General features: G+C 41.1%; 1 protein-coding gene and 1 non-coding gene across 3 annotated transcripts; both read right to left on the reverse strand.

Moving 5' to 3' along the window:
• Positions 1-2412: 2412 nt before the first annotated feature.
• Positions 2413-25341, reverse strand: CEP55 (centrosomal protein 55). 2 transcript variants are annotated; one of them, XM_007187482.2, is made up of 9 exons: positions 25249-25341; positions 23284-23478; positions 21002-21277; positions 18737-18802; positions 10318-10468; positions 9204-9517; positions 7470-7541; positions 6668-6793; positions 2413-5252 (listed from the first exon to the last, which is right to left on the reverse strand). In XM_007187482.2, the coding sequence occupies exons 2-9, from the start codon at positions 23464-23466 to the stop codon at positions 5052-5054; spliced, it is 1389 nt and encodes a 462-aa protein (XP_007187544.1). In that variant the 5' UTR covers positions 23467-23478; positions 25249-25341; the 3' UTR covers positions 2413-5051. The 2 variants fall into 2 exon arrangements, with proteins under 2 accessions (XP_007187544.1, XP_057387608.1); XM_057531625.1 differs by lacking the exon at positions 25249-25341 and adding an exon at positions 24977-25055.
• On the reverse strand, positions 15657-15760 carry LOC114238540 (U6 spliceosomal RNA). Its single transcript, XR_003623871.1, has one exon. It is a non-coding gene; the product is annotated as a U6 spliceosomal RNA (small nuclear RNA).
• Positions 25342-26672: the final 1331 nt, after the last annotated feature.

Here is a 26672-nt window from a genome sequence, read left to right on the forward strand (position 1 = left end):
CGTAAAGCCTCTCCATGGGGTGACCTCTAATGAGGCACTTAACCTCACTGTGTTGTCATTGGTCTGCCTTGATGTCCACCTTGCCTTGGCTCTGCTAAAGGTGGTCTCTGCTCTACCCTCCTCTCCACCACTAGTGCCTTGCACCGCACCTTGCCCGTTGCAGATGGGTTAAATATTTGCTGAATCAAGTGAGGAGATCAGTGCCTGGTGCATCCCCTAAAATGGGTGAGATTCCTTCAGGAGACTTAGCTGTAATACTTGTTCCACCATTGTAGTGGAAGATGTGCTGGTCCTGGGGTTAAATCAATAGAGTGTGTCTGTCAGGCAAGAAGGTGAAGGTTATTATCAGATGCTAACTCATTTTCCCACGGGTGCATGCCATTCCTTCTTTCTTTGGTTGCTTGGTTTGTGAGACACAACTTTAATCTGATTCTGAATTCTCCTCTCTACTCGTGGACCACAAGATGCGCCCCAGGGATCAGCCTTCTCTGCCCCTTTCTCCATTATCTCTCCAGATTCTGGGCAAAACCCTAGCTTGATCCTGCCTTTCGCCTTTGTTTGGGTGTCACTACTAGATTGGACTCTTCGGTATCTTACTCGTGTTTCCCACTCAACCATCCAAAGCCAAAAATATCATTAGATTCAAAGCAGAGAGCACAGCATAGACGATAAGGAAAAATAAAGAGCAACAAACACTGGATTTGCCTTAGACGACAGAGCACTGGGGATCTTGGAAAGAGTAATTTTGCAGGAATCATGTCACACAAAACAAGATGGTAGGGGCTCTAACAACCACTGCTATTGGGAGTCTGGTCCTCCCTCATTTTCCTGCAAACTTGCTAAGTGACCTGGGATAAGTCACGCCTCTCTCTGGGACTGTTTCATCAGGGAGTCAAGTTTGGACTAGCTCAGTCGTTCTGTCTTCAGTGATACATCAGAACGCCCTAGAGAACTCATTAATAATGCATATCCCACGCTTCCCACCCCCAGACACCCTGATTTAGGAGATCTGGGGAAGGCCAAGGAATCAACATTTTCAACACACTCCAAGGCTGAGGTGATTTCCTGGACCAAAAACACTGAAGTAGATGACCTCATAGTTCCCTTCCAGCCCTGACATTCCCTCAATTGTCAGATTTGGGGACCAGGGGGTAGTGAGAAAATGTTGGCAGCCAAAAAGTTCTGTTTGGGAAATGTAGCCACAAAAGAATACCACATGGCAGGTGGAAGGGACTGGTCAGGGAGGGCCATGTTCACTGTACCCCTCAGGGCCTCTTGGATTGAACTGGACTTGGGGAGACCTCAGTCCTCACACAGGAGGCAAAATTGAAAGCCTCCTTTAGCTTCCTGCCCATCTCAGGCTGAGCTAGTCACTCTTCCTTTTGCCCCATTCAGATGCTCTAAACAAACGTTACATACTGAAAATACGTCTGGCCCAGTGATAAATTTTAAAAAGTTTTTCCAACATTTAAAAATTGGGCCCTTTTGGCTCTCGGAGCAGCACTATGGCGGTCGGAAAGAACAAGCGCCTTACGAAAGGCAGTAAAAAGGGAGCCAAGAAGAAAGTACCATGGTTGAAGCTCACGTTGATGTCAAGACTACCAATGGTTATTTGCTTCGTCTCTTCTGTGTGGGTTTTACTAAAAAACGCAACAATCAGATTTGGAAGACCTCTTATGCCCAGCACCAGCAGGTCCGCCAGATCCACAAGAAGATGATGGAAATCATGACCCGAGAGGTGCAGACAAATGACTTGAAAGAGGTGGTCAATAAATTGATTCCAGACAGCATTGGAAAAGACATAGAAAAGGCCTGCCAATCTATTTATCCACTCCATGATGTCTTTGTTAGAAAAGTAAAAATGCTGAAGAAGCCCAAGTTTGAATTGGGAAAACTCATGGAGCTACATGGTGAAGGTAGTAGTTCTGGAAAAGCTACTGGGGACGAGACAGGTGCTAAAGTTGAACGAGCTGATGGATATGAGCCACCAGTCCAGGAATCTGTTTAAAAATCAAACTTTTAATGGTGACAAATAAAAGACCTCATTTGTGATTAAAAAAAAAAATTGGAAGATTTCACACTTAAAAATACGAGATTTCAAGACTTCCCTGGTGGCACAGTGGTTAAGAATCCACCTGCCAATGCAGGGGACACGGGTTCGAGCCCTGTTCCGTGAAGTTCCCACATGCCACGGAGCAACTAAGCCCGTGCGCCACAACTACTCAGCCTGTGCTCGAGAGCCCGCGCGCCACAACTACTGAAGCCTGCGCGCCTAGAGCCCGTGCTCCGCAGCAAGAGAAGCCACTGCAATGAGAAGCCTGTGCTCTGCAACAAAGAGGAGACCCAGCTCACGGCAACTAGAGAAAGCCCACGCGCAGCAACAAAGACCCAATGCAGAAAAGAATAAACAAATAAAAAATAAATAAATAAATTTATTTTTTTAAAAAAATACGATATTTCTCTTGGAAAATCTGAAAGATCAGCCACACTGGGCTTGCATTCACATACGACGTTGGCTGGAGCTGAGCAGCTGCGCCCCCTTTGGGTGAAGACAGGCATTTTCCAGCTTCCACGGTCCGGCTGGCAGGCTGGCTCACTGGAGTTCCCATGTGGCCCGTCAGAGGGGGGCTTTTGAGTTGGCTCCTCTGACTAAAATTTACTCTGGGATAAGCCACAGCAGCAGAGAGCTACATACTGGGAGAGTATAGTATTGCCTGCCGTTGAGGATTATGGAATTGCCTCTGGACACGACGTTTTTCACCCCTATCATTAACAAATCAGCGAGGCTTCCCTGGTGGCGCAGTGGTTGAGAATCTGCCTGCCAATGCAGGGCACACGGGTTCGAGCCCGGGTCTAGGAAGATTCCCACATGCCGCGGAGCAACTGGGCCCGTGAGCCACAACTACTGAGCCTGCGCGTCTGGAGCCTGTGCTCCGCAACAAGAGAGGCCGCGATAGTGAGAGGCCCGCGCACCGCAATGAGGAGTGGCCCCCGCTCGCCACAACTAGAGAAAGCCCTCGCACAGAAACGAAGACCCAACACAGCCAAAAATTAAATAAATAAATAAATAAAAAGAAATCAGCGGAGTGGAATTCACTGCTGTTTAAGGCGAGGTTGTTGTTGAGGCCACGGACCTCTAGTTACAGGTTTTCTTCTCTGCAAAGGCACACTGGAGGCATCTCTTTATAATCTCAGTACCAGGATCACTACAGTGGTGTTCCTCTTGAAGATCAGCTGTGAATGGGGTTCAGGATTGCTTCTCTGTGCTCAGTCTCAGACTCAGGGCTCCCCTCTCAGAAGCGCCCCATGGCCTGCCTTGGGGCTACCCTTGCGAGTGGCTCCATTTCACTTCTTAGTCTTGTTTCACTATTGCTTTTTCCTACTTCTTTCAAATTTTATCTTAGTATAAGACATATCTTTGAAGAGTCAGACCTCCAATCTTTATTAGACTAAAGCAGGGTTTAAATAAATCAATTCCTCTACTCAACATATACCTTGATTATAGCACTTCCTACAACATATTATACTTACACGTTTAGCTGCTGGTCCCTTCTACCAGACTGTGAAGATGGAGCTGCATTTTACTATCACTGTATCACTAACACCTAGCCCAGAGCCTTGCGTGTAGTTGGCATTTCATAAACGTTTGGAGAATGAACTTAAAGATGTTGCCGAATTGGCACAGCAGGGATCCATGGAACAGGTGGAGGGGTTTGACAAGGCAGAACTTCCCAGACCAGAGGGATGAAAGAGACCAGGTGTGTTCTGCCATTTCTGTAACTCAAGAAACATCCCATTACTCCAGTTATATCACTTCAGGATACTGAGTTTGGAGAATTCATAAGGGTTTTCTGGTGGAGAGAAGACAGGCTTTGGAATCAACCTGGAGTCTGAAATCCAAGGATGTCTTTTTTTAATGATTATGGGCATTTTGCTTAAACTTTCCGAGCTTCATGCAGTTTTTGGTTCCAAGGTATCCTTAACCACCTTATCATCTTACACTGTACGTTTATCTGTAACTCTCTGGCACCCCTCTCAGGGCAGAAATCTTACAATACCTGTCTATATACATATACACTCCTCAGAGCAAAACTTATTATATAATTTTATTCTTTTCTCCTCTACATTACTAACAGTAGCCCAGTGTTAAGCATTTTAGAAAACCTGAAGAAATAAAAAATTTCTTGGTCTACACACGCATGTATAAAAATATATATTCAGATAAGCAAATATCTGCTCATTACATCGCCCAGCTTTTGAGAGCGCCAAAAATAAATAAATAAAACACGTGCAAATCAAAAGAGAGGGCTAGGTGGTTTTGTCAAAATTCATTTTAACAATTTTAGCTAACCAACATGTGCTAATGAAATTCAAGTTAAAGTTATAGCCAGTTAACATTACAGAAAACATTGTGTGTGGCTACTAAGGATTATTCCTTAAACAGAATCTGCTTTGTGCTTAGAACACAGGTACGTTTACAGTTTCAACAGTCAGCAGCAATAAAGATCAGGAAAATCCCCAACTTTTCTAATAACCGCTCTATCATAGAAAGGAAAAAAAAATGAAAAATGTATCACCATCTTTTCACAATGGACATCAAAATCAGAACTGTAGGCTTAATAAGTGCTTGGATTAAAAAATACTTACACAATAAGATCCCTGGTTAATTACCTTTGATTTTTAAAAATCCACAAAACATAAAATAGTTGCTTGTTGGTGTAACAAATTTGACCCACAAGCAATAACCTGAACTATCTTTTCTCCATCAAGTACTTTAACAGTGCAAAATCTTAGTCATCTCAGCATTCAATGCTCTCCACATTCTGTCACTAAAGCCTCAAGATGAACCACTGCAGGGAGGTATCACTGCCAAGGAAATGCAAATCAGGCAAAAAATAATAATAATACAATGATTCACTCCTATGCCAGAGTCTCAAAGGTATATAGGCACTTTCTGATCTGAGGTGAAATAAGTAATTCAAAATGTCCATAAGCTAATGTAAAATACAGTACTGAATCTTTTGACACAAAAACAAAGAATAATTATACTGTTACTCAGAACAGTATTCAACATGGACGAGTAGATCTCGATGTTCGGTGGCTGGATACTGGATATTGCACTTGGGACATTCCACCAGGCTTTCATTTAGTGCAGCAGTAGGACTTTTTGGTAAGGCAACTTTTCCTCTGTTTTCAGTCTCTCCTTGGCAAGTGACTAATGGCTCTGTGAAGGCAAACTCACGAAGCTGCTTCTGAAAAATAAATGTCAAACGAACACGGTTTGTATAGATGGCCTACCATCCAGCAGTTGTAACTGCTCCATAGGTACTCCAGTTGCTTCAGCCCTGTAGACAGATTTTCTTCTGAATCTCTCTGGTCACCGATATTACGGTGGTAACATACAAGGTGGTTATAAATCACCCAAATTACCCAGGAAGTACTAGGGTTGGGTGTTTACATAGATAGGTTTTATTAAAATGCTTAGAGCCAAATGTAAAGGTGGGCGGGTGGGCAGTGCTGATGAAGTTTGCTAGGTTTGTAAAGGAGGGGTAACTTCAGTAATAAAGAACTACATGGAATTAAGAGCAGCAAAGAATTTTAGCAGGTCAAACAGGTTATACACAGAAATGACTAAGATGTTGTATAATTCCTTTGTGACTTCCCTATTTCATGATTTTTTTCCCCTGAGGAATTTAGAATAGTCAGTAAAGCTTAAAAATGAGCACTTTACAACATAATATGAAGATGATGGATGGTAGGAACACAAAGAAAAATACAGGAAAATTATGGATTCTTTTGTATACCCTTTGGCTTCCTATACTTTGAAAAACAGTCATCAACAGGAATGAATTATAAATTTCAATTTCAAATATTATAAATGGTCAATATCAATGACATAAATAGAGCCAAAAATTTATTTTCTGTCTTTTCTTCATAAAGAAATTACAAATGATTTTAACAACTGCTTTTTTCTCTTTTGAAAACTGAGGAATTCTGTTTGTAACATTTCACCATCTGCAAATATTCTGCAGTACTAGGATGATATATGAAATGTGTGCTAATGGGACATAACACACACAGACCCTAACAGATTTGGTCCAAAGCTTATTAATAGGATGAAAATAGGTAAATCAAAAACCATTTCCTCATAGAAGCATGTTATTTAAAAGGTTAATGTTTAAAAAGATTATGTGTTCAGGGTAACCCACAAAAAGTACTCAACTCAATATGCCTAGAAGAGAGTATTAACAGTAATAGTCCATTAGCCCTAAAACCAGCATTTTTTTCTTTCTTTCTTTTTAAATAGAAAAGAATAATTTCAATTCAGGATGTACAACTGCCCTGCCTTGCCCCCTGTATCCCCCAGGCCAGGCACTGTTTAGTGCCTTTAGAATCACAGAGCCCAGGGTGGGTGAGGAATGATCCCAGGCACCAGTAATGTTATCATTACCAAGAGGCCCATGATGTCTCTCTGTCTAGTCCTCTGAACTGATGCTCAAAGGGCAGTTGCTTCAGAAGAGACAGGGGATTTGATTTGATTGATTTGAGAAACAGCCATTCTTTAAGCTGTATCCTCCTACTTCAGGAAATGGTTTTACACATAAATAGAAAGATGGCAGAAAGAGAAAAATGAAAATAAGTTTTAGTTTAACCATTCCGAACTCACCAAGGATTCCAACTGTGTTATTTGATTTCTTGCTTTTCGGAGCTCCTTAAGAATTACATGCAATTGATGCTGCATATTTTGACGGTCAAGTTTTTCATTTTCAAAGTCTAAAGTACATGCCTGCATCTAGAAAAAATGCCCAAGACAAGACAATGACAGCTAGCATATACTGTCTAGTTTTCTTGACTGGATGCTTGCATTTTTTTTTTTTTATTAGCACAAGAAGCAAACATGTATTGTACCATTAGAGCAAGAATTCCTCTGAGCACAGTGAGATGTTGATAAATGAAAAAGCTTTGTCCAAGGAGCAAAACCAAAGCTTGAGGTATAAGTGAGTGAGGAGCAGCTTAAGAAGCTGCTGGTTAGAATTCGTCCTCCCCATCCTCCTTTTTGTGGGGAAGGGAAAGAGATGGCTGTTCCCTGGTTTGGAATATACTAAAAATCTCTGGTGTCTCTTCTGAGAATAACTGGTGTCTCTTTGAGTTCCACTTGAAGTTATCAAGCAGCCCTATTAGGGACATCCGGTCAGACTAGCAGCCATTTAGGGAAGAATAAAATTTGCTAAGACAAACATCTACCTGTCAAGAAAATTGCCATGTCACCTTAGAGAATCTGGTTTAGCCTAAAGATAGTAACGGGAACATATGGCTGGCACAGACAGTCACTTTAAATATTTTGTTAAAGTTTTTAAAAAACATTTTCTACAACTTTCAAATGTTTCTTCACAGAATAGTGTAAACATGAGGAAAAATTCCATTTTCTAAAGGGTTAAATGGAATTTAGAAGCAACCCCAATGAATACCTGTTGTTCCAACAGAGCTACCCTTGTCTGCTCCTCTTGCTGCTTCAACAGAGTCGTGTAAAGAAACTGGACCTGTAGGATGTAAATAGAACCAACACTGTCACATTGACATTTTATGGTTTGACCTTGACCTGGGATGCATGACAGGCTCACATTTCTAACCAGGGCAACACCTGCTCTTCTGGGCGAGTCCTTCTAGCTGTGGTTGAGCAGCCTATGTATATAAGCAGCTGAGCAGTACCGCCCAGGCCAAGAGTTCCCTGAGGCACAGACTGAATGTTGATAAAAAACACTAAACCGCAGTGGACACACCCACTTTCCTTCAGGTTCTGACATCCACTAATACTTCTGAGTAGGATAACAAAGCTGGCAGAGCCTGGCCACCTCGGCCAGAGTAGAAGCAAAATTCTCAGTCACTTCTGCATAATCTTTCATAAATATCACTGCTTGCACCTGCAGGCAGAAGTAAGGGTGGTAAAGACTAAGAAGGCAAATGTTACAGACTATTTTTTTCCCTCTCTCTCAACTTTTGGAGGATTTAAAAAATTACTATTCTTTTTTTCTTAAATTAATTTATTTAATTTTTGACTGCGTTGGGTCTTCATTGCTGCACGTGGGCTTTTTCTAATTGAGGTGAACGAGGGCTGCTCTTCACTGCGGTGCGCGGGCTTCTCATTGCAGTGGCTTCTCTTGTTGCAGAGCACAGGCTCTAGGCGAGCGGGCTTCAGTAGTTGTGGCTCGTGGGCTCTAGAGCGCAAGCTCAGTAGTTGTGGCTCAAAAGCTCAGGTGCTCCACGGCATGTGGGATCTTCCCAGACCAGGGCTTGAACCCGTGTCCCCTGCATTGGCAGGCGGATTCTTAACCACTGTGCCACCATGGAAGTCCCCAAAATTACTATTCTAATAGTAGCAATAACTAACATTTACCTAGCCCTTTAATTTACAAAGCGCTTTTACATTCTCTCAGTTGACCTTCATAAAAGTCCTATGAGGTGAGAAGAGGTTGTTATATCTACTATTATTAATTTGACACAAATAACCTGCAAGTCAGAGAAGTTAGCTGATTTTCCTCAGGCCACATAATTAGAGACCTGGTATGGACCTCAAATTATGTTTTTTCCATTATTTCATGCTGCCAGGCAAAATTTAAATTAATGAGTTTCTGTTGAAGTAGTATTCAATTCTAATAATCCTCAGTAATGCCAACATTACTGAGACGGACATCCTGGATCCGGCTGCGAGCATAGTGAGAACGTGGAGGGCATCTGGTAATTAACTTGAGCCAGTGTCATCACAATCTCAGTGCCAGCCTAGGAATCAGCCTTGATCCCCCCTTAACTTCCCCTCTTTCAGCTTCTCACACATACCTAACTCCTCCTCACTCAGCTTTTGTGTCTGCGATTTCCTCCCACTAGGAGGGAATTCCCACAGTCACCCACCTCGCCGGTTCCTTCTCACCATCAGCTTTGTCCAAATACCATCTCCTCAGTGATGCTTCCGCCGGCCCCCAATTTCTCTTGGTCATATTACCCTGTTTTATTTTCTTTGGTTTACTTGTTTATTTAGGTACTTGCTTATGGTCTGTCTCCCCTCTAAGTATGAACTCCTAGGAGGGGGCAGGAACTTGCGTTGCTCCTCGCTGGTTCCCAAGTAGTTAAAATAGTCCCTGACTCTTAGTAAGTACCATGAAAATTCTGAATTATAAACCATGGAAAACCTTGCTGGTTAGACTCACCTGAGATAAGAGCTCTTCAGATCTCTTCTTCTCTTCTTCAAGTTTTTCCCTGGCAAGATCATTCTCTTCCTTGAGCCTTTGTATTTTCTCTGTTTTATGCCTATCGTCTTCCAGATGTTGTACACCTGCCTTTCTTTGTGAACACAACAGCTGATTTAAATCTTGCACTTCTTTTTGGGTTTCTTCATATTTTCTTCGAAATTCACTAAGTTCAAAATTCAACTGAGTTATTGTTTGTCGTTCCACATCAAGATCGTTTTTTGCATTTGCCAAGAGATGGTTGTAATATTTTTGCTTTTCTTCCTGAAGATAACCTATGACAAACACATCAGGGCACAACTCACTTTATAAAAGAGAGAATTTTCCTGAAGAAATAAATGTAAATATGTTTCTATAAACAAGATCACATTTATTTCCTCACCTTCAAAAACAAAGAGTCAAGAGATAGGGAACATGGCTGATATTTGACAGAACAAGAAACAGAAGTTCAGGTATACTACTTGAAGGCACAAAATGAATAAATAGAAGAACTAGAAACAGTAATATAATTATTCTGAGGGAGGGAAAGTCACGAATGTCTAAAGAAAACAAATCAACAAATAGGGCCATTAAGTCATTATTTATAGATATGGAGAAGTGTCAGAGAAGCTGTAAACCACTTGGCAAAAAAGACAGCATCACTCAGAAGAAACTTCACCTCAGTTCTAGGGTGAGATTCAAATGATTGAAGAATAATGTATAAAGATGTAATCTTTCTCCTGGGATTGATATGAATAACTGCTAAAGGGAAGCTGAGTAAAAAGATAAGGTCAGCACTGGGGGAAATAAAGTTGGAGAAGGACTTTGAAGGAGAGGAAGGATATGCAAGGTGGAGAAAACTTAATGTGCCTTCAGGGCTGCAAGATCCCTTTACCCTGTGACTTATGCCCTTTGGTACCAGAAAACAATGGGAAATGAAACAGACTGGCTAAAATGGTATTTCTTACTTCAGGGCTAGCAGACCTGCTCTTACTTTACTTTATAACACATGTCTATAAGAATCTAAATTTGATGAATCTCTTCTTTTGAAAAATGTCAGCCAGGCCAACCCTAAAGAACATTTTCATACCAGTACCTTCTGATTCAGTCTTTTTTGTCTCCTGTGGGAGTGCATGAACATCTGTTTCCAATTTCTGTTCCAACTCAAAGATCTTCGCTAAAAGTCCTTTTACGTAGACCTCTCGCTGCTGATCATACACAAGCCATTGCTGATTTTTCTCCATAGCCTCAAAGTGAAAATGAAAGCAAATCAATAATAAAAACCCAAACTCTTAAAATGGACAAGGGAGCCCAAGGGATGCAGTCTTTTCCAGCACACAAAAACTCTACAGCTCATGTCATAGAATGATTCTAGGCAACCACTGTAAAGCTCCTGACACAGAGACACATTCTAAGGCCACACACCTTCAGAATACCTAATAACATGGCAAAGTCACGTCTACATGGGGTTAAGTTCATTTGTCTGCTGTTTCCTATACACAATTTGCTTTGTATCTGTGTCCATGTCATTCTCTGTAAACAGAATGTCTTTGTGGTAGAGGTGGAGATGCACTGCTCAGATACTCTTTTAAGAAAGAGCTGTTTCCACCCAACATAGGGCTCTGCCTGGGAGCTCTCCATGGGGTGGACAGAGGCTCTGTCAGGTTTGCATCCTGGCCTGACGGCGCCCCTGCCCAGTCCTGCTGCCTTCCTTTTCCTTTCACAGATGTCGCTCCCCAATAAACTGTTTGCACTGCTAACTCCATCTCAAACTTAAATACCATCCTCTCTCTTTATCACCAATTTTCATCTTTTACATCTTTTAGAACTCAAAAATCCCAAATTGGGACCAGTCATCTGGTTTGTATAGGGGCTTATGAACTCAGTTGTTATATATACATATATCTATACATTTTTAAAAATTATTTTATCAACCATCTTCAGCTTTTTTCTGTTTGCTGTTTCTCTCAAATAGATAGTAAGTTCCTTGAAGTGGCACACCATGCTTTTCCAAGAGGATTCCCAGCTTTTGCATACAATGTGTAGTCAAGAAATTATTTGAATGATGGGATAATATTAATAAAATAAAATAAGCAGTGTCTGTTTAAGTTAGCTGGTAAGAGGGAAAGTGCTTCACTCTACTGTTACTGCTAATATTATTTTTTCATTTCAGTTACATCTTTCCTACAAGAAACTAGATGATGCCTTACCAGCCACCTAGCACAAGCTGGAAAATTTTATAAAATCACATCTACATTTTCTGTGGATCATACCACCTGATCTGTGGCAAGACATTAGCAAAATATTCGCATAAGAAGCTACATTAAGGGCTTCCCTGGTGGCACAGTGGTTAAGAATCCGCCTGTCAATGCAGGGGACATGGGTTTGAGCCCTGGTCCGGGAAGATCCCACATACCGTGGAGCAACTAAGCCCATGTGCCACAACTACTGAGCCTGCGCTCTAGAGCCTGTGAGCCACAACTACTGAGCCCACATGCCACAACTACTGAAGCCCGCACACCTAGAGCCCGTGTTCCGCAACAAGAGAAGTCACCGCAGTGAGAAGCCCTCGCACCACAACAAAGAGTAGCCCCCACTCACCGCAACTAGAGAAAGTCCATGTGCAGCAACGAAGACCCAACACAGCCAAAATAAATAAATAAATAAATAAATACATTAAAAAAAATTGAATGAAGTTTCATATTTAAAAAAAAAGAAGCTACATTTACTTCAGTGGATACAACAAGGTAGAAGATATGGACAGAGGTGTACAGATTTATGAAATTTCTTAATGAAAAATTCTATTGATATTTTGATTGTTAACTAGGACAAATTCATATATCTTCTGATTCTAACTCTCACTTCTCTTAACCACTGGATCCTTGCAAATTCAGTCAAAGGCAAAGCCAAAGGAGCCTGTGGGGCATCCCCAACAACTGTACAAACCTCCTCCCCCTCATCCATACCTCCTGTTTTGCCAGTAACAGCTTTCATTGTTGTTACTGAAAGCAGGACGTAGATTCAGGTTGAAAGCTAGCAAAGTAGACAATTCACCTGTGGGTACTAGAGGGAAAAAAGTCTTGAAATTCTTATACTGTAGCACCAACATGCAATAAGATTATAACTCCTCTCTCCTTTCCAATCTAGGTCTTCAGTCCAAGAGGATGGGACCGCCCCCCTTTCGTTCTATGTTACCGGGAGGCTGGGGAAATAAGTCTCAATTACTATTTGTGTAAAGAGAGCATGCACAGCTAAACCTGATGTCACATGCATAAAATGTTATGGATGAAGGGCCCCAGGAGGAGGCACACACAGTGATGCTAACACCCCTTCGCAATGGCCAAGCTCATTGGTACTGAGCCCTCTGTCCCTGCCGCCCATGCTATCACCTGTCTATCCCCACAGGAATACCTGCTGGAGCAATGACTCACTGCTGGGTCTTGGTAAACCCTGATCATTTGGGGATTTAGAAATCCTCAGTTGGAGGGTGATTTCCCCATTGAGAAGAGTGAGAGAAGATGCAGGCCACGACCAAAAGCTTTAAGTCAGTTAATACAACGATAACTCAGTATTTTTTTTAAAAATTTATTTATTTATTTATTTTTGACTGTGTTGGGTCTTCGTTTCTGTGCGAGGGCTTTCTCCAGTCGTGGCGAGCGGGGGCCACTCCTCATCGCGGTGCGCGGGCCTCTCACTATCGCGGCCTCTCTTGTTGCGGAGCACGGCTCCAGACGCACAGGCTCAGTAGTTGTGGCTCACGGGCCTAGTTGCTCCGCGGCATGTGGGATCTTCCCGGACTAGGGCTCAAACCCGTGTCCCCTGCATCGGCAGGCAGACTCTCAACCACTGCGCCACCGGGGAAGCCCCTAACTCAGTATTTTGAGTTAAGATAGTTACTGCTAATAAGTTCAGTTCAACCTCTTCCTTGGTCCCCCAAAGTGCTAAATTGTTCTACTTATATTAAATAACTGAGAATATTTTAAAGCTTCAGGACACCACTTGCTGAACTGTAGCTATGTTCCCTTAGGCTGATATTAAAATTGTCCACCATCTGCCGCCTCCCATCTCTTCAGGTCGCAGCCTGGCCTTTCCTCTCCTCCACTGCTGCCTTGTTGTCTACACAACTGTGCATACCCTCTGTGCCTCTTCCCTCTGTGCAGAGTGCCCTAGAACCCCTTCCTCTTACCTGCCCACTTAAATACCACATTTTCATCAAGTTCTGATGAATCCAGGCTTGTCTTTCAAGGCTTCTCACCATAACTGTCCTCATTAAGCTTCCTCTCCTTCCTAAGCCAATAGTGATTTTCATGTCCACTCAATCTATTCGGCATCTTATACACATGACCTTGATTGCCTCCTGATGATACTTATCTTAACTACATCCTGAGCCCTCTGGACAGCTGAGCACAGGCTTGTTTAGATATTTTCTTTCACAGTTCCTTGTTTGTGTTCACTGTTTCCGTAACCAGTGGCTGCCTGATAAATGTTTGTGAACGATGTTGACAACATGGGGTGGGGAAAAAATGGCTGCAAAAACAAGCAAGCCTTGTAGCCCCAAACCAGAGTTTGTGAGTGTTCAGGGAAGAGGAGAGGGCAGGAAAGAATCTAGCAGTTCCTTACGCACAGTAGAACAATACATTTAGAGTGATTCAAAAAGAATAAAACATTTTCAAAAATCGATTACTCATTAACTAAGTAATGCGTAATGGAACTATCACAACTATTTCTATAATCTTACAAATGTATAATATGTATCCTTTGTGTCATAATTCATCCCAGACCTGTTAGAATTTACTATTATCAATAATGAAAGTGTGGCAGCCAGGATGTGTAACTTCTTAACCTTCAGGGCTGCCAGAAAGAGATGGCAAAAACACAAAGTTCTTAACAAAAAAGTTGCATGGTGTAACTCTACTGAAGTAACATATACATACTGGAATACATTTTCAGAAGTGTTCAATTCTTTATGAATCATCCTGCATTTGTTGTAGGTACACTGTAAAAGGTGGGGCTCCTGCGCCCCGCCCCACAATCTCACTCTAGAAGTGTGAGATGGGATAAGTGGTAAGTACATACTGGAAGTTTTTGGTTGCATATCAGGGCATCTTCTTTCAGATAGGAATTTTCATCCTTTAAAGATACAGGCAGGGACTTCCATGGTGGTGCAGTGGCTAAGAATCCGTCTGCCAGTGCAGGGGATGCAGGTTCAATCCCTGGTCTGGGAAGATCCCACATGCCGCAGAGCAACTATGTGTCACAACTACTGAGCCTGCACTCTAGAGTCTGCGAGCCACAACTACAGAGGCCTGTGCACCTAGAGCCCGTGCTCTGCAACAAAGAGAAGGCACCACAATGAGAAGCCCACACACTGCAAAGAAGAGTAGTCCCCGCTCGCCACAACTAGAGAGAGCCTGCGCGTAGCAACGAAGACCCAACACAGCCAAAAAATAAATAAAATTAAAAAAAAAAAAAAAAGACTACACCCCAAGAAGTAATCACATATTAAAAAAAAAAATCCACCTGCCAATGCAGGGGACACGGGTTCGAGCCCTGGACCAGGAAGATCCCATATGCCGCAGAGCAACTATGCCCGTGCGCCACAACTACTGAGCCTGCGCTCTAGAGCCCGCGAGCCGCAACTACTGAAGCCCACACACCTAGAACCCATGCTCCGCAACAAGAGAAGCCACCGCAACGAAGAGTAGCCCCCGCTCACCACAACTAGAGAAAGTCCGCGTGCAGCAATGAAGACCCAACGCAGCCATAAGTAAGTAAATAAATAAATAAATAATAAAAATTTTAAAAAGATACAGGCAGTTGAGCTCTATGTCCAAAAAGATCTCTATATAGGGAAACTCTAAGTCTAGAGAGTTCCTTCAACCTTTGCTAGGCTGCTTCCACAAGTATCCTACAAACTCATGAGCAAAGCTTCCAGGTATGGGGCTTAAAGGATTTTCAATGTCTGTTCTCTATAAAACTAGGAAATGGATTAGGAAGACAGAGGCAGCCTCTGGAATCAATGACTTAGTCCAGGCCCCTCCCCCCAGCCACTCTTCTCTCTGCACCTGTCAGGCAGTTATAACATTAGTTTTCCTCATATGGCTGAAGAGTTCATTTATCAAGCGGAGATATTGTATAGCCACTCTGTTTTATACACTCAAATTTAATTGATAAGAGATGTAGCATTGTACGACTCAAAAAGCACGCATATATCCTAATACTTATAAATCATTGTTAGATGCTAAAGATACCTAACTTTATACCGAATTTAAAATATGTCTGTATTTAAGCAATATTTTAATATAAATAATTTAAGTCAATGTTGGACGGTCATGAAAATTTTCTTCTTTTAAATGAATCTGTCTATACATTACTTAAGTAGGAGAAACAAAACTATATTGGTTTAAGATATGAGAGACAATATTCTTTTTCTTTTTAAATATGGACTGCTTCATGAATTTGCATGTCATCCTTGCACAGGGGCCGTGCTAATCTTTGTATTGTTCCAATTTTAGTATACGTGCTGCCAAAGCGAGCACAAGAGAGACAATATTCTAAAAGGCCACGTGATGGCGATGTTACTTCAATAAAGTAGTAAACACTTCTTTACTCCTGACCTCACTGACTCTTTGCATCTACTCTTTCATTTCTTTATAGAATCAATAATAAATGGATTTGATAGCTACCAGTGAATGCTGACATTATGAGTTTTGTATCCTTAGAGTCCTCCTCGCATTAGTTATCTCTTCCAGCTTTGTGTCATCTATACATCTGTTAGACATGCATTTACCATTTCCATCCAAGTTATCAGTAAAAATACAGAACAGGAGTGGGCAAAAGTGAAGCCGTATGGAATGCTACTAAAGCTCTTCCTCCTGCTTTGGCAGGGATCCATTAAATATTCCTTGGGCAAAAACTCTAATGTAGATTGAAACGTTAGCCTATATTGGAGGAAGAAAAAATGTGCATCAATTGACAAAACCGGAATATGGATGGTAGATTACATACAAGTATTGTGTCCATGTTAAATTTATTAAAGTTGCTATCTGTACTGTAGTCATGTAAGAGAGTATCCTCAAAAAAAAAAAAAAAAAAAAGAGTATCCTCATCCTTAGGAATATACATTGAAGTATATAGGCTTAAAGGGCTGTAGATATATGCAACTATTTTATGGTTCAGAAAAAAATACTGGATTCCCTGGCGGCGCAGTGGTTAAGAATCCGCCTGCCAATGCAGGGGACACGGGTTCGAGCCCTGGTCCGGGAAGATTCCACATGCCGTGGAGCAACAAAGCCCATGTGCCACAACTACTGAGCCTGCGCTCTAGAGCCCGTGAGCCACAACTACTGAGTCCGCACGCCACAACTACTGAAGCCCGCACACCTAGAGCCTGTGCTCCACAGCAAGAGAAGCCACCACAATGAAAAACCCGTGCACCACAACAAAGAGTAGCCCCCGCTCTCTGCAACTAGAGAAAAGCCCACGCGTAGCAACGAGGATCCAATGCAGCCAAAATAAATAAAATTTAAAAATAAAAAATTATATCTGTGTGTGTGTGTGGATGGGGGTGGGGACTGAAAGAGAAAGAGTATAAAATGGGGTAAAATGTTAACAATAGTTCAATTTTGGTAAAGAGTATGTGGGCTTCTATGTACCATTTTCCATTCTTGTAACTTTTCTGTAAATTTGAATTTTTTCCAAATAAAAAATAAAATAATTATTATTTATCTTCCATAATTCTACAGTTAAAAATCAGATTTTCCTGTGCTCACTGCACAGCTTTTGGGATCTTAGCTCTCCGACCAGGGATTGAACCTGTGCCCCCTGCAGTGGAAGCTGACAGTCCTAACCACTGGACCACCAGGGAATTCCTTGATTTTTAAAATCAAGAGCAAGAAATGCCTATTAAAACTGACTTTTAGCTATTTGGTTTCAAAGTTACTGACACTGGAGAATGTTTACAGCATTAACTCCGTGTAATTATTTCAAAATATCAGCGAGACCTAAATGGTAGCTGAGGAATGATACAGCTGGGCCTTAAGATAATTTTAGCATAACAAATACTGATTCTTAAAATAGGTGGGTAAACTTCTACAGGAAGTTTTGTGGGAGCTTTGCAGAGGGTGTAGGATTGGAATTGCTGAGCTCCCCAAAGCCAAATACTGTGACAGTGCAGACTCTGAGGAGTGAGATTTCTCTTTCTCTACTGCTAAGTCCTCCAACTATAATTCTCCTCCTGGTCGAAAAGATCTGCTGAGACTCCAAAGGGATAACCAGAGCTAAACCACCTCTTGCTCCCCAAATGTAATTTAATGGTTCTTAAAGGGTGGTCTTCAGACCACTAACGGTAGCAGCAGCACCTGGAGCTTACTGGAAATGGAGAATTTCAGGTTCTACCCCAGACCAATCCTCATTACATAAAAATAACTTTAGTTGCTCTTTGAAGCAGTTAGCACTGAGAAGCCTAAAAATTACCGGAGTTTAAGAAAACAGCATCTATTTTCAGGTACTTTGCTAAAAGAGACACTAGTGAAATTCAAGAAACTTCGCAAGATTCCATTTAGTCATTCTTTCCAATTTTGTAGATGCTGGGGATAGTATATGACATACAAAAAACTTATTTTGATAGTTTTTTAAGAATTATGTTTCTTCTGTATTTTTGTTACCTCTAGGTAAATTACTTTGATGAGGGTATGTGGTACCCAGTTATACAGACACTCAACAGCTTTAAATTCTTCTTTTGAAGATCAAATAGACCTCAAGGTACACCTGCTAGATAAGACAAAACAGGAATCTTGAGAGCATACCTAGATCAGGGTAGACATGCCAGTAATATTTCTGGAATCACAATATCTACCTACTGACCCAATAATTAAATCAAGAATTTCATACTTTGCACATCTAATCTCAAAACTTGAAAAAGTACAATGTGAATAGTAGTCTTGTGTCCCCAATTTATTTAATTTCCAATGAAACTCACCAATCTATTTAAGACATAAGTTTGAAGTAATACAGCTTTACCATGTATCTAAAATAACCTCATATCAAATTCTAGAAAAAAGAAACATTGAATACACAAAGAATGTGTTTCCTTTTCAAACTATGAAAGCAAACCCTGGTTCCAAGGGAATAATTTCAAACTAAGGAGTACATCTTGCATGGATAAACAAAAAGAAAAAAAACCCTACAAGTTAAATTACATTATAATAATCAAATAGTTGAGCAAATTAGATTTAGGTGAAGAAGGGATACTGTTGAGGTATTTGGTAGAAATGGTGATTTCTAGGGCTTTCTATCCTAAAGAGTCCATACTTAGAGGAACTGGCCTTCTTGAATGCCTGGAAAGAGACTTAAAGGTAGTAACCTAGAGAGATGATCTCAAACCATTCATTTCTCCATCTCCTCAAAAGATTTTTTTCAAGCCACAGCATTACTGCTGTCAATTTGCATGAAATTTAATAATAAATGAAGTAGTCCTCTTTAGCCATAACTTAATAAAAGAAAAATGAACTTACATCTTTCAGCTGTATTTCCATTTCATGATTACTCAATGATGAACTGAAGCAACTTGCAGCCACAGTCTACAAGTAAATCAATATTAGTTAACATCATAAATTTAACAACAGAAGTTTCCTCATTATATTTAGTTTCATAATAATACAGTATACTTCACAGGGGCATCCCAAAATCCAGATCTGGTATATGCCAGGTGATGGGTAGCAGAGCAGAATTAAGATGTCCTGGAAGCTTTCTAAGCAGATTGGAAACCCTGAGATTTCATATCTAATTTGACCTCTGAGGTCACCTGGACCCCAGGATCGCCAGAATAGCCCTCAATGCATATGAACAGCCCACTGATTTTCACCAGAAGGAGACAAAACAGCTGGGCTATTTAAATGAAATCTGGAAAATATTAAATTGGCAAATAAAAGACGAAAGTTGTTTTCTAGAATTATATTTGTATTAGCAATAGTATTAATTAGTATTCATTCATCTAGAACTCAAAACATAATTTGTCCCCCTCTTTTTTCTTCATTTTCTCATAGAGGAAAAAAAAGAGGGGAAGTAGGTGGTAAGGTACCCAGGCTAGTCAACAAAACTCATAAAAAGCTATATTTCAGTCTTTTAACAGCTATAAGGAAAGAGATGTATGTGAAGGATGGCAAAGAAGCTCAAAACATTTTTTTCTCCAAAGATGCTCTAGCCACCCTAGTATGTAGCCCTTTCTCCCTCTCAATTTAGTCCTTTAGGTAGAAACTATGACAGAGATAGTTCATCAAATCCCTTTCCTTTCTCCCTGGGCACATTGTGGACTACATTTCCCAGACTTCCCTGTGGTTAGTGAGGTCATGAGACTGAATTCTGTCCAATGGAACGTGAGCAAAAGTGAGATATGCCATTCCCAGGCCTAGACCTCACAGGCTCCCGCAATTCTCCACATGCTCTCTAGCCCACAGCTGTGTATAGCGGACCTGGTGGACGACTGCACCCTGAGGGATGGGGGAGCCACTAGAAGGAAGGAACGTGGATCTCTGAATGACTATGTGGAGCAAAGCCTCCTCCACTCCAACCTGCCCTAGGCTGTGACATGAGGGAAAAATAATCATTTGTCACATAAGACTCTGAGATTTGTAGGTCGGTTGTTAGGCAATTAGACATGCTGACTAATACAGAAATGAGTAGTGGGTATTCCACAATTATAATAAGAATACATTTTTTAAATTATCATTTCTTCCAAGATTTACATTTCCACCTTCAAAAGTAAAGAAACTAATTCTTGAGCTTTAAGTAAAGGTTTAGTCAACCACGTAGGATCTGACTATAATGTTTCATGAGTTTCAGTTCTACGGAAATTCTCTAGAAAAGCTTAACCTCTTTGAACTCATCTGTAGAAACACTCAATTGCCCATCTATGAGAGTACACATAAATTATAGGTACTCTAAAGGGGAGATAAAGTAGAAAGACCCTTCACATCGTTGACATATTGTATCTGAAAGCCATAGATTTTCTTCTGTAGGTGGTATTAATAGTTGTAGTATTAGTATTATTCAAATGTCCAAATTTCCAAAAGAATCAAAGGTCTGATCAATAAGAAACCATTTATTTAGCACTTACTACATGCCAGGCACTCTGCTAGGCTATTTATATATACTGTAACATTTAATCTCCAGTATTGTTACCCTGATTTTACTGATGTGGAAATTGAGGTTTAGGAGAGGGGTCTGGTGAATTCTAGCATTGTCTCCAAGGCTAGAGAGGTTAAGGAATTTGTTCAGAGTCACACAGCTAGCAAGTGGAAGAACAAAGATCTGAACTCAGATCTGCCTATCCACAAATCCTTGCTCTTTTTGCTACACTAGTGACGCTAAAACAAAAGAGAGGGAGAAAAAGCATGTACAGTTAGGAAAAAAGCATACTTGATATTTTAACTGGGTATCTCAAATAAGAAAAACAACCAAAAAATGAAGCCTATTGTTTTCACAATACAAACTATAGAAAAAAGAACTCAACAAAATCTTCCTGGCTGTTGTAGATACACTGCGGATTCTGTATTCTGAATACTCCCTTGCATAAAACAGTGGTGTGGGGAGTGGAGGGAGCCATATTACCTATTTTTGCTTATGGAGAAGTACCAGGCTATAAAAAAAAAAAAGGAACCTGTTAGTATACTATAGTGTTTCACCATTTGCCAAGCATGTTTTAACAAACTCATTCTCCATAAGAATTACAAACTGTATCAGAAAAGATTAAAAATATCTGGGTTTAAAGAAATTAGTACCTGTGATAAACAAAGTGTATCAGCTTTGCCTTCAAGTTCAGCAAGTCTTGCAGTTGTAGCAGACAACTGTTTTTTCAATACATCTGCCTCTTCAGACAAGGATTTCAACAGCTGTTCCCTCCTTTCACCTTCCTTTGTTTTCTCTTCCAGCTGTTCAAGCAATGCAGTAGTGCTGTGTTTGGCTTTCAGCTCGTCTCTGAGTCGCTGTATTTCTTTGTCCTTCTCTGTGAGGCGATAAGCATTCTTCTCTCTCTCAGCTTCAAGGACTCGAATTTTCTAGATATAAACCAAGAAGAATCTTAGAACAAGGCCAGGTCAAACACAAAAATAAATAGTACATTACAACAAGCGTTTATGAAGTGTTTATTATATATCAAGTCAGCATTATACCAGATACCAGGGCAAAAAAGAAGATGAAGCCTGGGAGGGGAGTCTGGGAGAGAATGGATACATGTATATGCATGGCTGAGTCGCTTTGCTGTGCACCTGAAACTATCACAGCATTGTTAATCAGCTATACTCCAATATAAAATAAAAAGTTAAAAAAAAAAAGATGAAGCCAAGGTCTTATGCTCAGAGAAATCAGAGAGGTAAACCAATACATTAATGCAATATGGTAAGTGCTGTGGTTAAGATATATAGAAAATGAATGGGACATGGACACAGAAAGGAGAGATCAACTCTGTCAGCAGTGGTTAGAGAAAGCTAAAGAAAAGCTGGCTCTCACCTGAGTATCTGCTAGTCATTCCCCCATCATGCCAGTTTTAATAATCTTAAAGGCTAAAAGTGAGTCACACAAAGAGATACATGCTCACTGATGAACTTGAAGCAACAGAATTTAAAAATAACAAAATGTTCTACCCGGATAAAAGTGCATTCATAAACTTGCTTTTTGTTAGTAAATGATTTCGTGTCAAATCTAGAAGGTGATCTTCAAAGGAGTGTTCAACATTTTCAAGGATTTGAAAGATAAAGAAGACATGTTTGTTAAACTCCTGCTGGCATAAGAGAGAACGCATCAATAGAGAGATGATAGAAAAAGTTAGCAGAATGGCTTTACATGCTAACAAAGGAAAAACAACATAAAACTAAAAACTTGCATTTGAGGGTGGGGAAGAGAAGCAGTTGTTCAAATAAAGATGGGGAAATTGAGTTGGACAGTTGTATGAAAATGATGAGGGAATTTTCAGTTGCCTACAAGCTTAAGACAAGACAGTAGTATGACACAGTTACCAAAAAACCGAATTCCATTTTAAGCTTTCATAGAGTATATCATCCAGATTACGGGAAATAATAGTACTGTTTCAACCTGTGTTTGCCACTGTATGCAATACTAGGTACATAATTCAAGAGGGACATGAACACACCACAGAGTGTTCAGGAAAGTGACCAGGAGGAGAAAAAGCCAGTAAAGCCGAAGAATATGGGGTTGGTCTACAGAAAAGTAAGAGGAAGCAAGATTTCCTTGGATATCTGAAAAGTTGTCAATTGGATAAAAAAGAAAAATAGACTTGTTCTGTGTAGCTTTAGTTGACATAACTAGAACAAACGGGTAGAAGTTACAGGAAGTTTAATTTCAATTGATTATAAAGGGGTTTTGATAGCCAGTGCTCGTCAGAAGTGGAATGAACTGGAAAGAGATCTCTCAGGAAAGCTATTAGAATCCTTCACCAGATTACAAAATAATCTTTATGTCTAAGAATTGGTGATATGCGTTAAAAAAAAAGTGTTAAAATATGTTAACACATATTATGTATTAAAAAAATAATAAATATGTGTTAAAAAATAATAAATCATTTGGTTTTATGATGTGCCTATAAAGTAAAATTTAAAGAAATCCAATGATTATTTAGTACAGATCATTTATTATCTATGAACAATAAAAGTACTTTTGCAAAATAAATTACAATCAAATTAACACTTAAATTTTAAATCCTTCCAGTTCTAGCAAATTCCTAACTGCTTTACAGACTATATCATACCATATTGTAAATTAGGGAAATATAGTTTAACAGAACACAAAATGCTAATATCTGTAATGATTTTACCTTAAAAAAAACTGAAAACAAAGATTACTTGTAAAGCAGCCAATACACATGATTAAATGAGTATTTATTTTATTTTATTTTTTTAAATGGGTTTTTAAACATTCACATTAAAAGCTAAATCCCAAAGTTGACATTAGATTTGTTTTTTACATTTAGTGAACATAAAAACTACATTATATCATTATACTTTCTCATCTCCTGCAGCAAACCTTACTACAGTTTAAAGGGTCTTACCTCCAAAAGTCTGTGTCTGTCTTTATCAGTCAGCTTTCCTTTTCCGCTTGCAATTTCATCCACCGATGTTTTTAAGGCTGCAGTTTCTCCCCTAAATTTTTCTAATGCAGCTTCTGATTTGGAGTTACAAGGCTTTGGTCCCCATTTACTTTTAATTAACTCTTTGGGACTTCTGGAAGACATCTCTGAAAATGTCTGTAAAAATAAAAATACAGTTATAAGTCTGAGTTTACAAGGTTAAATCTCTGGTTTGAAAAGGTCTAATAACTAATTTGCTAAACAGAAGAACCTTTCTATCTAAATAGAAGTGATATAGCCAAACCAGTAGGGTATGGAACAGGGCCTGGGGAAGGCTTCCAGCGTGCTAGTAACACTATATATTTTTAAAATCTGGGTGGTAGATACATGGGGAGTATTCAATATGTCAGCTCTTGTGTTTGTGCAGGATTCTGTATGTGTGTCATACTTCAATAGAAGTTTCATTTAAAAAAATGGAGGGATAACCAATGATTAAACCATTAAATGAAGCCTGAAAGAAGTAGATCACAATCAAAGACAAATTTTACCCAAAAATAAAAAGCTAATGATAAATAATGTAATTCTGAATATCTGGACGTTGAAACGTCATTACCTGACATAACGGTGCGTCCTCTGTTTTATAAGCTAGGCCTAGTTCAGATCTATCTTAATAATAATAGTCAGCTGAGACAGCACAGTGGGCAGAAGTGAGAAGAATCCAATATGAGGCATTTATAGGAAAAAGAGACAATATTCACAGAATTCAGGAATGACAGGAATTAAGAATAAGGAGTAAGGAGAAGTTTAGCATATTTGCTAATAGTATTAGATGACATTTAAGAAGCAAGGGTATAATATAAACTCTAGGAGCAAAATACATAGCAAAAATTACCGTGTATATAATAAAAGTAGTTTTAATTAGGGAGGTTAAAAAGCAATTTTCCACCTATGGATCCCAAGATAAAATAATGGTAATGTGACTAGGGAATCCAGAGGAATATGATACTATTCATGCATTCAAAAAATATTGGAGAATTTAATTTACCAGACAGCATATTAGGCGCTGGGTATACACTGGCAGAAAAAAGAAAAAAGAAAGAAAGAAATGAAAGAGAGACATGTCCCTTACATAACGGAACTTTCGATCTAGCAGACGCGGCAGGCAGTAACAAGGAAACGAACATAGATTCTCAAGTTGTAAAATAAATGTTATCCAGGAAATGAAAAGTACAATGATAAATGATACCAGTAACAGTAGAGGAGACCTACTTAGACACCTCGGTGGAGAAGGTTTTTCTACGGAAGGGACCTTAAGGGTCATCCTGTGTGGACTCAGAGAGCCTGAAAATACCATTAGTGGGTAAACTGAGTTGAAGAGACCATCTATCACAAGGTTAGCCCTGGAGTTTTGCCCATTCTAAGGTGAAAGACCAAGATAACCAGCAAAGGGCACGACGCCTCTATTACAGGCCACGTCGTCTGCAAGTGGAGGCAAATCTTACGAAAACCCTCACAGAAGATCTCACGTGCGAAGACAGGCAAAGAAAAACTGCAAAAACGGGCACCTTTTTTCTCACCCCCACTTTGAAGATGTCTGTAGAATAGACATGAAAGTGCCTGCTAATCCGCAAAAGGCTGTACTAACGAAAGACCTTGGCCAAGTCACTCGAACTACCTGCGCTTGTCTGAAAGAGGAGGATAATACCCGCCGCAGGGATGAAAGGAGGGATCGAATCCGCGACGGCCGTGAGGCACCCAGCCAGGGCCAGGAACCAAGTGAGAGCCAGGGAAACGCGACGGACACCCGGGAGGGCAGAGATTGAACCCCAGCTAACGCGATCTCCCACTGACCCCCCCTCCCTCGCGGTCTCGCCCGGCCCCAGGGCTGCGGGCCCTGGCCGCCCCCGCCACCCTCCGCGGTCGCCCCCCGCAGCAGCCAGCCGGCACCTGAGGGGAAGCGCTGCGCCTCGCTTCGGCCCAGTCTCACCCTCCGGCGCGGGAGCCGCTTCCGGGAGTTTGAATCCCGCGGCTGTGGGGTGGGGCACGTCACTGCCGGCGGGGTTGAGGCACGCGCGACGGGATCGCGGCTCTCCGATTGGCTGCGGCCTCCGAGGGGCGGGGCCTGGAATCTGAGGGCCGATGGAGTGCGGGCTGGAGACCCTCAGGGCAGGGGTCGAAGGGTGGGGCTGAGGCCGAGAGGCGGGACCGAAGACGGGAAGGCTTTCGGCGGACCCGCTACCGAGTTCTGGGACTTTCTCAACGCTTTTCTGAGGTTTCAGACCTCAAGCTCGGTGTTTCTTTGTAAGGAACTGATTTGTGTTTATCCGCTTTGGGGCTGAAGCAAATTACTATGCTGAGCGAGATAAACCCAGTGACTGTGAGCGGGGACTAACCAGATCCGCGTCCTTGAGCATGATTCGCCCTTCCGAGTACCAGTTTCGCCCTTTATAAAATGGGAGAATTGGATTCCACAAGGGGGCACAGCCTCCCTGTTTTCCTCTTGGGGTGAGCCTTCCTCCTCCCAAAAATCAGGGTGGAGCAATGGGGAGTGTAGCCTGTGGGAGGATTGATAGGCACGCCCAGATTGAACGCTGAGATTATGAGCCCTAGAGGAAGCAAGCTAGGCAGGCGTTTGCCCCAGATTGCTGCCCTCCGGCTCGGTGTCTATTGGTTAAATACCGGTCCTGGTTACCCGCTTTGAGGACTTTCTCTTGCTAAAACCGAGAGGCACAGAAAGCGTTTGGCAGGGCCTGCCCTTCTCAGGCCGAGCATAGACTCATCAGAGGTTTGACACAATAAAAAGGATACAGTAGCAAAACATCCTAGGAAAGCAGCGTCACACAGGGGTTAAACTCTGGATTAGGAATGACTTTAGCTCCTGACTGCCTCTTACTAGCGGTGTGTTCTTGAATAAGTTATTAACCTCTCTGAGCCTCAATTTCCTGATCTGTAAAATGATACAAATAATAATATCTACCTCATAGGGCGGTTATGAGCATTAAATGAGAGAACCCATGTAAAGTGCATAGTGGGGCTTCCTTGGTGGCGCAGTGGTTAAGAATCTGCCTGCCAATGCAAGGGACATGGGTTCGAGCCCTCGCCTGGGAAGATGCCACATGCTGTGGAGCAACTGAGCCCGTGCGCCTCAACTACTGAGCCTGAGCTCTAGAGCCCGCAAGCCACAACTACTGAAGCCTGCGCGCCTAGAGCCCGTGCTCCACAGCGAGAAGCCACGACAATGAGAATCCCGCGCACCGCAACGAAGAGTAGACCCCACTCACCACAAATAAAGAAAGTTTTTGCACAGCAACGAAGACCCAACACAGCCAAAAATAAATAAAGAAATAAATTTATTTTAAAAAATAAAAAAT

This window comes from Balaenoptera acutorostrata, chromosome 16 (genome assembly GCF_949987535.1).
Source record: "Balaenoptera acutorostrata chromosome 16, mBalAcu1.1, whole genome shotgun sequence".
NCBI lineage: Eukaryota > Metazoa > Chordata > Mammalia > Artiodactyla > Balaenopteridae > Balaenoptera > Balaenoptera acutorostrata.

Bases quoted from the DNA above. Each gene is read 5' to 3' on its own strand.
- CEP55 (XM_007187482.2), bottom strand. From the start codon at position 23,466: ATGTCTTCCAGAAGTCCCAAAGAGTTAATTAAAAGTAAATGGGGACCA. The intron at 21,278-23,283 runs GTAAGACCCTTT...GTTTATATCTAG, and splicing joins ACAGACACAGACTTTTGGAG to AAAATTCGAGTCCTTGAAGC. The intron at 7,542-9,203 runs GTGAGTCTAACC...TACATCCTACAG, and splicing joins CTGAAGAGCTCTTATCTCAG to GTCCAGTTTCTTTACACGAC.